Source organism: Polyodon spathula, chromosome 38 (assembly GCF_017654505.1).
Source record: "Polyodon spathula isolate WHYD16114869_AA chromosome 38, ASM1765450v1, whole genome shotgun sequence".
Classification (NCBI taxonomy): Eukaryota; Metazoa; Chordata; class Actinopteri; order Acipenseriformes; family Polyodontidae; genus Polyodon; species Polyodon spathula.
In genome coordinates, this window is record NC_054571.1 from 2676498 (window position 1) to 2688997 (window position 12500).

Consider the following 12500-nt stretch of genomic DNA (forward strand, 5'->3'; position numbering starts at 1 on the left):
AATATTTTATTATTATTATTATTATTATGTTTGCACTGCAACAATTAAGCAAAGCGATGGTTCTTGGCAGGGAACTGACTTTAACCTTCAATCTAATCAAGTAAACATCAAGCATATTTTAGGCTCTTCCAATGCCAGATCAATCGTCAGTCGAATAGCTAGTATCTTATTCGTCCTTCGATTAAACAATACGTCCAATGATCTGCAAGGAAGGGAATTATATCTTACCTCAATCCATCCATTACATCCCCGCTGTGCGCCAGAGCTCTCCTCCTCCTCCTCCCCAGCCTCCTGCTTCATCTAACGGGGAAGGGCAGCTATCCCGCCCCCCTGCCCAGGGCTTCCCTATGGGCAGCATCTCCACTTATCTGTGCGCTCAAGCATGGACAGGGGTCCCTTGAAAGCTAACGAATGTAGTGAGAAATATTGGTAATGTAGTAGAGTTGTCTAGCCTGTGTTTTAATGCATAATATATCGGATGAGATGCCCGACTGAAATTTTTTTCTTCTATGTTACTGTTTTGCAGGTGGCAGTTTTACTGTTGCGGGATGGCGGGGTTCCGCAAAGAGCACTGCTCCTGGTCCAACTATGTCAATAGCTTTGATGAAGCCTTTACCTTCAATGTTCCACTGTACCATTACCTTGCAGGAGTTTCAAGCTACCATGAGAATAAACATGAGTAAGTCATGCTAAGACTTTCTTTTCAAGGCATAACACACTTATTCTGTTGGCAGCGTCAAAACAGTTTGGCATAAGTAGAGATTTTGATTTAGATTTAAAAAGATGAATGATAAAGCATGTGCAGAAATGTATGGGAAAGAAAATATGGTAAATAGGGTAACCATGGTAACCTTGTGAAAGAGAGTAGTTAGTGGTTGGTTGCACTTGAATGGAGTGACAGCTGAATAATTCATTTCTATTGATAAATAGTAAGATAACAAAAAAACCAACTGTGGTCATGTATGCCCTGAAACTGCTATAGTATAAATGCCGGGCATGGAAGTGACACAGACAGGGAAGCCTCTAATACCTCCAGCACCATCAATGAATCAGAGGGCTCTCTCCAGGAGTTCAGGCAATCTGTTTAGTTGTCTGTCTCTGTTAATGCTAGTGGTGCTCAGAAGCAGGTCCTCTACAAGATAAAGGTATTTAAATTAGGGGAGGTACAGAACGTTCATAATAATGATCATTAATAAAGTTCACAGGTTGAATCCGCAAAGGTAAGAAATGTGTCCAGTAGTAATTTCTTGGTTTTTTTTTTTTGTTAATTTGTAACATAATCGTTTTTGTTTTAAGGGATCGCCGTTGGCGCTATCTGCTCTGTACAAAAAAGGCATGAGGAGCAGAACACGAGGACCAGAGGCACCCCGAGCAATACTTCATGATTATTGAATTGCTCATGATTTTGTGATCTGGAAAATGTTTTAAAATATTCAAATAAAAGCCGTTAATCTGCTTTTCTGTTTGTTTTTTGTACTTTAAAAAAAAAAGTGAACAGGTGATGAAAGATTAATTCTTTCGTTACAAAAGGATACCAGTGGTCTCCACCCCTCAACCAGAGCTATGAATACAGCACTAGGTGTATCAGTAACTAATGCTATCGGCTCATCTGACACTGGGACCGGCTCCAAATGATTTGAAATCAGACTCATTCGTTTCCATCAGCAGCACATCTCAGATCAAAGCCGTTGCAACTGGGACTCTGTCTGTCAGGGCCAGTTAGGATTGTGGGCTGTGAAAGGCCAATGAATTGCAGAAATAAAATACATGGAGGCTGATTATCAGCCCAGAGATGACATATTAAACAATAATTAACCATTAAGCTTTCAAGACCTCAAACACCTCTTCTTCAGGTGAAAGTAGGAGAGAGAGACTGGTGGTTACATTCAAAGGGTGGTGTCTGAACTTTAAGAGAATGAACCTGTTTTGAAGCACCTGCAATGCTAGATGTAAGGAAGCCAATACAAGAAAGAAATATAATAATAAGAATATTCAATAAAATAATAATAATTATAATAATAATAATAATAATAATACTAATAATCTTTACAAACACACATATAGATGAACATGTTTACTAAGATGTTTTAAAAGAAATACACAGTGAAGCGCAGCTGCGCAAGTTTATTATTTACAAGCATTTTAAACAAACAAAAAATAAACTAAACTAAAACCTAACTCCAGCAAGGAGTACTAACTAAACAGTTGTTTCTAAGAAAGCCACAGGACAGCGTTTACCTGCATTCAGGTACTTCTGTGTTTCCACCGCAGCTTAATGACCCCATGCTGGTGTCTTATGGGTAATTGCCAAAACTCCTTCTCCTCACCAGATCCCTGGGAGTGTCTTTGTTTTTCTCTCCCTTCCATCTTGAAAATATCATTTACTGTTATTCAGTTTCTATTTCCTCGAGTAGCCTCTCACATGCCCAGCAATCTATTTGTGGCTCATTTTATTACCCCTGATTGCAAACACCCATCATTGTTATCAACCAGTGGACAATTACCAATTATGCAGGGAACACAAATCTCTTCATTCTATTACTGACACTCATGATTCACCACTCTGCCGAAGTATGTCTGTGTAACAATGTGATTCCCAATATTTTACTCTCATGTATCCCAATGCGTTTTACTCTCTTGTATATATATATATCCCAATGCGTTTTACTCTCTTGTGATTCCCAATGCATTTTACTCTCTTGTGATTCCCAATATTTTACTCTCATATATATATATATTATATACTCTCATATATATTTTACTATCATATGTTTCCCAATGCATTTTACTCTCATGTGATTCCCAATGCATTTTACTCTCATGTGTTTCTCAATGCATTTTACTCTCATGTGATTCCCAATGCATTTTACTCTCATGTGATTCCCAATGCATTTTACTCTCATGTGTTTCCCAATGCATTTTCATGTGTTTCCCAATGCATTTTACTCTCATGTGATTCCCAATGCATTTTACTCTCATGTGATGTGTTTCCCAATGCATTTTACTCTCATGTGTTTCCCAATGCATTTTACTCTCATGTGTTTCCCAATGCATTTTACTCTCATGTGTTTCCCAATGCATTTTACTCTCATGTGTTTCCCAATGCATTTTACTCTCATGTGATTCCCAATGCATTTTACTCTCATGTGATTCCCAATGCATTTTACTCTCATGTGATTCCCAATGCATTTTACTCTCATGTGATTCCCAATGCATTTTACTCTCATTTGATTCCCAATGCATTTTACTCTCATGTGATTCCCAATGCATTTTACTCTCATGTGATTCCCAATGCATTTTACTCTCATGTGATTCCCAATGCATTTTACTCTCCATGTGATTCCCAATGCATTTTACTCTCTCATGTGATTCCCAATGCATTTTACTCTCATGTGATTCCCAATGCATTTTACTCTCATGTGATTCCCAATGCATTTTACTCTCATGTGATTCCCAATGCATTTTACTCTCATGTGATTCCCAATGCATTTTACTCTCATGTGATTCCCAATGCATTTTACTCTCATGTGATTCCCAATGCATTTTGATTCCCTCTCATGTGATTCCCAATGCATTTTACTCTCTTGTGATTCCCAATGCATTTTACTCTCTTGTGATTAACGATAAGCATTTTCCTCCCACACTGGAAACTGTATTTTATTTATTGATGTATTTATTTTTGGCAGCCCACCTGTTCACTTTTTTTTTTTAAAGTACAAAAAACAAACAGAAAAGCAGATTAACGGCTTTTATTTGAATATTTTAAAACATTTTCCAGATCACAAAATCATGAGCAATTCAATAATCATGAAGTATTGCTCGGGGTGCCTCTGGTCCTCGTGTTCTGCTCCTCATGCCTATTTTGTACAGAGCAGATAGCTCCAACGGCGATCCCTTAAAACAAAAACGATTATGTTACAAATTAACAAAAAAAAAAACCAAGAAATTACTACTGGACACATTTCTTACATTTGCAGATTCAGTTACAAGCCTGTGAACTTTATTAATGATCAATATTATGAGAGTTCTGTATCTCCCCCAATTTAAATACCTTTATCTTGAAGAGGACCTGCTTCTGAGCACCACTAGCATTAACAGACACAGACAACTAAACAGATTGCCTGAACTCCTGGAGAGAGCCCTCTGATTCACTGATGATGCTGGAGGGATTGGAGGCTTCCCTGTCTGTGTATGTGCCCCTATGCCTGGTATTTATACTACAGTAGTTTCAGAATTCACATGACTACTTTGTTTTTGTTATCTTATTACATATCAATAGAAATGTGTCATTCAGCTGTTACTCCATTCAAGTGCAACCAACCACTAACTACTCTCTTTCACAAGGTTACTGTGGTTAATTGTTTACCTATTTTTCTTTCCCATACATTTCTGCACATACTTTATCATTCAGCTTTTTAAATACTTACTCTCTACTCATGCCAAACTGTTTTGATGTTGCCAGCAGAATAAGTGTGTTATGCCTTGAACAGAAAGATTAACATGACTTACTTGTAACTACTCACAAAGTAGCTTGAAACTGCTGCAATGTAATACTTGTCTGGAACAGCCCAGAGAAAGGCTTCATCAAATTGATTGACGTAGTTGGTCCAGTAGCAGTTTCTTCTGCTGACCCCAGACATCCCGCAACAGTAAAACTGCCACCTGTGAAGAAACAATAATAATTTCAGTCGGGCAACTCATCAGGCTAGAAAACTCTACTACATTATTAATATTTCTCACTACATTCGTTAGCTTTCAAGGGACCCCTGTCCATGCTTGAGTGCACAGATAAGTGGAGATGCTGCCCATAGGGAAGCCCTGGGCAGGGGGGCGGGATAGCTGCCCTTCCCCGTTAGATGAAGCAGGAGGCTGGGGAGGAGGAGGAGGAGAGCTCTGGCGCACAGCGGGGATGTAATGGATGGATTGAGGTAAGATATAATTCCCTTCCTTGCAGATCATTGGACGTATTGTTTAATCGAAGGACGAATAAGATACTAGCTATTCGACTGACGATTGATCTGGCATTGGAAGAGCCTAAAATATGCTTGATGTTCACGTGAATAGATTGAAGGTTAAAGTCAGTTCCCTGCCAAGAACCATCGCTTTGCTTAATTGTTGCAGTGCAAACATAATAATAATAATAATAATAATATAATAATAATAATAATAATACTAAGAAGAAGAAGAAGAAGAAGAAGAAGAAGAAGAAGAAGAAGAAGAAGAAGAAGAAGAAGAAGAATGTAAAATACTAAATAAGAAACAATGGATTTAGATAAGATTACATTGTCAGCTTTAACAAAATAAAATAAATACAAATTTACCTTCTGTCTTTATAACGGTTCTCATAATAACTGTGAATCCCAGATATAAAAGATTCACCAGGACAGTAGTAATGAAAGTCTTGTTCAAAATTATTCATGTAAGCACTCCAGGAACAAGTTGGGTACCCATAAAAAGTAGCTCCACATGTGAAAGTCCACACGCGGTCTCCATAGTCATTGTTGTAAACACTTGTAAGAAAAAAGAAAATGCTGAATTTTAAAATTCTCTAATGAAACGCTAATAAAAGACTCTAATAAAAGGCTCTAATAAAGTCCAGCTGCTGCTTATCCTGGCAGGTCTCAAAGCATCTGATGAGGCTTCTGTCTCCGGGTCTGTTTTGTGTCTTATTCTCTTGTTTCCTTGTGTTCTGTTACGTTTCTAGTGTTAAATGAAATCAATGCATTGATCTATTTCACTGCATGAAGCAGTTTACCTAGATGCCTCTGGACATTTTCTTTCGTGGTTACTATAGCGACCAATATGGATAAATATGCTATCGGAAGCAAAAAAGAAAAAAAAATTGCAGTTCCTATCCAGACCTCCGGAATTGAGTTGTTAGTGTCGGATTGGTTCCTACAGTGGGAAGCTATTCCATATGGACCGGGGGGTCTAGGAAGCTCTGTACATCTTTGACAAAATCCAAACAATTTAGCTTCTTCAATGGACTGCATGCTTTTAATATATTCTACTGCTTCTTTCAGGTGTTTTGTTTTGCTTGTTATCTGTTAAGGCCGCTACACACCAGCCACGATGTGACAAGAGAAAATGTGCAGAGATGTATGGCAAGCCATTTTAACATTTAATCCTCAATTGCTGATATCAAGAATGGCATTATTGATATCACGAATGGCATTTCTGATATCAAGAATGGCATTTTTGATCTCGGTACTGTAATCATATTTTTGATATCAGCAATTGAGGATTAAATGTTAAAAAGGCTTGCCATAGAGATGCGGCAAAATATAAAATAGAACCTATAAATTGATAAGTAACATTCACGACACTGACGAAAAGACCGGCGGCACGGGAGCGCCACAAGGACAACACTGGAGCAATGCAAAATAAAAAGGATCCAATCAGATGTATTTTGATTTACGAACTAGAGAATTGAGCAATCAGAGAACAGCATCAAAGCGCCGGCCACCAGATTGAAGCAGTAGCCAAAAATACTGAGATAAAAAATAATACCTGCCGTGGAAAAATACCACAAAGATCGAAATATGACGAAAGTATCCTGCTGCCCAATGAAAACCGCATCACGTCTGGTCTGCAATGACCGTTATTGTCTCAAGATACTCTGCACTCGTCAATGCATATACGGTCTGGGCATGCTCATGTTTGTGGATAGACATTATTTTAATACAGAGTAGCTCTGCCAACGACTTGAACATTATCGACAGCTTATTATGAGAATGGGTTCTGAAAGGAAACTAACTTAATTTCATGTCTGTAAATGAGTGCACTCTATACCAGTGGCTTTGCTAGCAAGGTTCTATTTACTGATTCCAATATTCAAAAGTTACACATCTAGAGCTTAAACATGTGTCATTAAACACAACAAGTAGACTACTCCCCTTCTTCACACTGTCCATATCTACTCATCAGCTAGGACCATAGCTATAGATCATATTCTTACCTCTTTATTGTTTTTATCGACTGCTTCATTGGGCAAAGGAACCTGAAAGGCTGATCATAACTATTAACGCATCGTAGATCTGAAACAAAGGAGAAGAGTTAAAGAGGTCATGCTCTAATAAACAAAATGGTGCTTCTTTTTATTTTTGTTCCTCTCACCTCTCTCGGGCAGGGTCTCCTTGTCAGAGGGTTGGGGATCGGCTTCAGTTTCCTGAGTGAAATCAACAGCTAAAACATAATTAAAATAAACAAACAGCATTAGTATTGTGGGGTTTTTGTCATGTCTTGTGTATTTAAATAATCTTTGATTGTACTTGTCAAATGCAACATCAGTTACAAAAAAAATGCTAATTAAAAAATAATTATATAATATATATATATATATATATATATATATATATATATATATAATATATATATATATATAATCCCTGCATTGATAAGTGTGTATATCCCTCTATTGAGCAATTGCTTTTATTAACAATATTCAGGCCAATATCAATATCTTATGTTGAGGTGTGCAATTGTTTTCATTCTAGACAGCTACTTTCATGACAATAAAAAAGAGAAACACAACCACACAGACATGCTTTCAATCAATCAATCAATCCATCAAATCAATCTTTATTTTATATAGCGCCTTTCATATTGGAACATCATCACAAAGCGCTTTGCATACAGGTCGGTCAGGGCGCTCACAAACCCTCCTCATGACCTCCTTTGATTAGTGCTCTGCGCTTCTGGTTATCTACCCAAGCATTCTGTTTGCTTCCCCACACGCTCTGCTGGACTGTACATGTAACGGGCAGCGTGCCGTTCCGGATTCTGTCCCGTCTGTGAGATATGAGGAGGTTAGATAACAGAAGAAGAAAAAAAAAACAACACAAAAATCTGGCTTACCCTTGCAATGGACCTGTAAAACAGCAAAGACGAGGAAAAGGATTTTCTTCATGTCTGGTGCTGGACAGCGACTACTGCTAACGGCTTAACAGTGTTAATCTCTCCGGAGAAGGTAAGCACCCAACCGTTGGTACGTCTTGCCAGTGTGTTCATTTTCACCGTGTTTTTAAATGGTTTGTTTGCCGGTTGTGTCATCAGCTTCGTTGGGTAACTCCTGGTGTAACTCCTCCTTTGTGTGGCCACAGCAACAACTCGCCAGGGAAAAGTTTTGTTTGGTTTTTAACAGAATTATATATGTTTTCGCGGTGTGCCTAATATGATTTTATTTAGTATTTTAAGAGTGCGCACAGCCACTGTTTCTTATGTATTCTCTTTGTTCCGATTTCTTAGACGCTTTCTTTGTTTTATTTATTTTGCGCTCTGCTGCGTAATTCCAGTTTTACAGTGCGTTCAATACACAGGTTGCTGTGTGTTTGTAGTGTTATCCAGCGTTTGCTTTATAGCTTTGCTTTGTGCTCATGCTGCTGGTATAGTACAGTGTCGATTCTACCGTGTTGCACTATTAACCCCAACAGATGCATCCATTGTTTTGCGGGTGAATAATTTAGTGAATTCTCCCTGTGCCTCTCCAAGCGCTGTAGGAGATTTCGGAGGGGTGGGTTTTGTTTGGTTTGCTGTGATTATGTTTTGTGTTTCACGTTCATTAGAGAATTGATATGCTTGATCTATATTTCGCCAGATTGATTTTGAGTTATTTTCTGTTAAGGCGCATTTGAGTTTCTGTGATACACCAACGGTTGTATTTCTTTCTTTTAGTGCACCCCTCCTGTGTGAGTTGGTGCTGGGAGAGGTTCCGTGGTTTTCTTACAACTAAGACATTTTTCATTGCTGCTCTGCTGTATCTTTCTGTGTGAGATTTTTAGTATTATAATTACCATCTATCATATCAGTAGAACCTTTAACATTTAAGCGGTAGCCATCTTGTGGCGGTTTCAAAGATCTATCATTCATTCAATTCATTCATTCTCTCTCTCTCTCTCTCTCTCTCTCTCTCTCTCTCTCTCTCTCTCTCTCTCTCTCTCTCGCTCTCTCTCTCTCTCTCTCTCTCTCTCTCTCGCTCGCTCTCTCTCTTTATATACATTAGTGCTGCATTCGTTGACTTGTGGAATTCTGTTAAGTTATTCTTTTGGTAATAAACCGTTTATTAAACTGTATCCTTGACTCAATTGAGGGGGCCTGTTGTAGAAACCTGATAACAATTGTATATGTATGTGTTGTATAGAGTGTCCCTCTAGCTCTATAACATAAAACCTAGAGAGTGAGATGAGACCATGAGAGTGTGGCGTAGTGGAGAGAGCTTGTAGGGGTACGATAGGACTAGGAAGGGTCATAATTGCCGTCCCGCTACAACAAACAGAAATAAACGCTGTTTACACCCTGCCACAGAGACATTGCTAATTCACGAGGCAGGAGCCAGGCCTGAGTCAAGGCACTAATAGAATAAAGTGCTCGTGACTTTAACAACAGAAGAGGGGTTTCCCTCTGAGCTTTGCTCTCCGAGGGGGGAGAGTGGCACGGGTGCAAATGAACAGAGTCAAGCAGGAGAATGGAAAATGAAATGCAGTTGAAGTTTTTGGCCGGGGGTCCCCTCTGATCAGCCGGGAACCTTCCTCTGGGAGGGCGAGATGATGCTGTCGGCCTCTAAGGTTGGGAAGTGAGCTTCACTTGCCCCCAAAGAGGAGCCCCGGCTCTCAGCAACTGCACCACCGCTGCAAAGAAGAGAGAACATCATTAGTTAGAAATGATACTTAGTGTTTAATTACAATTAGTGTGTATATATATATATATATATATATATATATATATATATATATATATATATATAAAGAAGCACATGCAAACTGAATGAATAAATAGACACAGTAAGTGTAGCTCTTGTCTGAGCGCTGGCTCTACACTGGCTTTCTTGTCCCTGTCTACCCAGTAAGGACGGCTAAAGAAATCATTTTGTTTATTCTAGAAATGATCAATTTCCATTGGTGTGTGTAAACTTTTAACTACAACTGTACATACACACAAACATACATTTATGTACATACATGTAGATCCATACATATACCTATATTAAATAAAAAAAAAACATAATAATAATAATTATTCATATATATTGTGTACTGTGCAGGGTGCAGATTACTAGTCACACACACACTGACACACACACACACACACACACACACACACACACACACACACACACACACACACACACACACACACACACACACACACACACACACACACACACACACACACACACACACACACACACACACACACACACACACACACACACTGACACACACACACACACACACACACACACACACACACACACACACACACACACACACACACACACACACACACACACACACACACACACACACACACACACACTGACACACACACACACACACACACACACACACACACACACACACACACACACACACACACACTGACACACACACACACACACACACACACACACACACACACACACACACACACACACACACAGTAATTTCAGTAAAGTAAAAATTTTATTTCAACCCTATCTTCATCTGAAGAACTTACTACACAGTGTGATGGCGGGTTATCTAACCCAAAATACAGGACAGCCGTTCACCGTTTACAAAAGTAGAAGTGGTTAACAATTACAACACAGATGCTACTTTGCGATATTAGTTTCTGCACACTCGCGATCTGAACGGGTGCGATTTCTCAAATTTCCAGTGGGGGGGGGGGGGGGGGGGGTTTAAAATAGACAAACAACAAAACACCATGGCAAGCCTTGATGCATCAGTAGCACACAATGTAAACAGTTACGAGAATCACTAAGTTACTTATTTACACCTAATCAACTGCTAAAAAATCTTGAGGAATCACACATCTGCAAATCTGCCATCATGTAGGGTAAATGCAATTATTAATATTTTGATGGATACAGTATCAAAAGGCAATAAGAAAAACTACCTGCGCTTCCAGCAACTAAAATAATATTAAAACACACTCATGACAAGCACTTGCATTGTTGCACAAAACCTCATTGATAACTGCACAGAGTGGAAACACAATGCATGGAACACAATACAGCATACAGATTCTAACAGCTTCATCTGCAGGAGTTCATTGTTGTTAATCTTGACCTTCCCACTCTGCTCAGCGGGTGACTCGGAGGGTAAAAGGTCCAGTCTTTCACTCTACATTGCATTAGAAGATTCTAGAGGAGAATGTCAGGCCATCCATCCGTGAGCTGAAGCTGAACCGAAAGTGGGTCATGCAGCAAGACAACGATCCTAAACATACAAGCAGATCTACAAAAGAATGGCTGCAGAAGAAATTCTGTGTTTTAAAATGGCCTAGTCAAACTCCGGACCTAAACCCCATCGAAATGTTGTGGCAGGACCTGAAGCGAGCTGCCCATGCAAGGAAGCCCTCAAATTTCACCGAGCTGAAGCAGTTCTGTAAGGAGGAATGGGCCAAAATTCCTCAAAACCGATGAGAGAGACTGACCAACAGTTACAGGAAATGCTTAGTTGAAGTCATTGCTGCTCAAGGGGGTGCCACCAGTTACTGAATCTAAAGATTCACATACTTTTTCACACGTGGATATTGAATGCTGAATCATTTGTGGATAAATACATGTTGAAAAAGTATCATGTTTTTGTGTCATTTGTTCAATTGGGTTATCTTTATCTATTATTAGTACTTAGATTAAGATCCAATAACATTTCAGGTTTGAAATATGTGAAATATGTGAAAATCCTAAGGGCTTCACAAACTCTTTCTCGGCACTATATATGTAGGTTTGTGTGTATGTACAGTTGTAGTCAAAAGTTTACATACCCCAATGGAAATTTATAATTTTTAGAGTTATGTCTACAATTATTTATTTCAGCAATTTTATGCAAAACTCCAAAAATGTCAATTCAAAAGTATTCAAACCGTTTGATGCTATGATAGTATTGTCTACAAGGTGGCAGACATTTCAATAATAATGCAGAACCTAATTCTGGAAAAGTCTAGAAAATGCTGGATTGTAGGTGAACATTCGTATAGAGTATAAAAGGGTTAGGCATTGGATGATTGCTGTCATTACCAATAAGTCAATATGGGAAAAAGTAAAGAGCTATCTGAAGACCTTAGGCAGAACATTATTTGTTGTCATAAGGCTGGAGAAGGATACAAGAAGATTTCCAAGCATTTGAGTATCCCAATGTCAACTACTGTTTCTATTATAAAGAAGTACAAGACTCATGGTGCTATCATGACGCTCCCTCAGACTGGAAGAAAGAAGGTTCTTTCACCAAGAACAAGTAGAAGAATTGAGAGGGAGGTTAATAACAATCCAAGATTGACTGCCAAAGATATTCAAAGTGAACTGGCTGCAAATGGGACTGGGGTTTCCATTTCAACCATAGATCGAGTATTGCATGGTGAAGGGCTCAATGGTTGCAGGCCGATGAAAAAGCCACTCCACACACAAGTCACAAGGACAATCGCTTAAAGTTTTTTTGAATGATGGTTATGAGTTCTGGTCAAAGGTTTTGTGGAGTGATGAAACAAAAATCAAGCTACTT

The 12500-nt window shown here is 38.8% G+C and overlaps 1 protein-coding gene across 2 annotated transcripts in view; it reads right to left on the bottom strand.

Annotated features, from left to right (window-relative positions):
- Positions 1-3740: 3740 nt before the first annotated feature.
- Positions 3741-12500, bottom strand: part of LOC121304467 (hemagglutinin/amebocyte aggregation factor-like) — a 31615-nt gene continuing 22855 nt past the window's right edge. The window contains exons 1-6 of one of the 2 annotated variants that reach the window (XM_041235624.1): positions 7858-8008; positions 7117-7185; positions 6959-7037; positions 5322-5510; positions 4510-4662; positions 3741-3894 (exon numbers count right to left, since the gene is read on the bottom strand). In XM_041235624.1, the coding sequence (XP_041091558.1) occupies positions 3858-3894; positions 4510-4662; positions 5322-5510; positions 6959-7037; positions 7117-7185; positions 7858-7909 (579 nt within the window). In that variant the 5' untranslated portion in view covers positions 7910-8008 and the 3' untranslated portion in view covers positions 3741-3857. Of the gene's footprint in view, positions 3895-4509; positions 4663-5321; positions 5511-6958; positions 7038-7116; positions 7186-7857; positions 8009-12500 lie in introns of those variants that run through there. The other variant, XM_041235623.1, reaches the window with a different exon arrangement.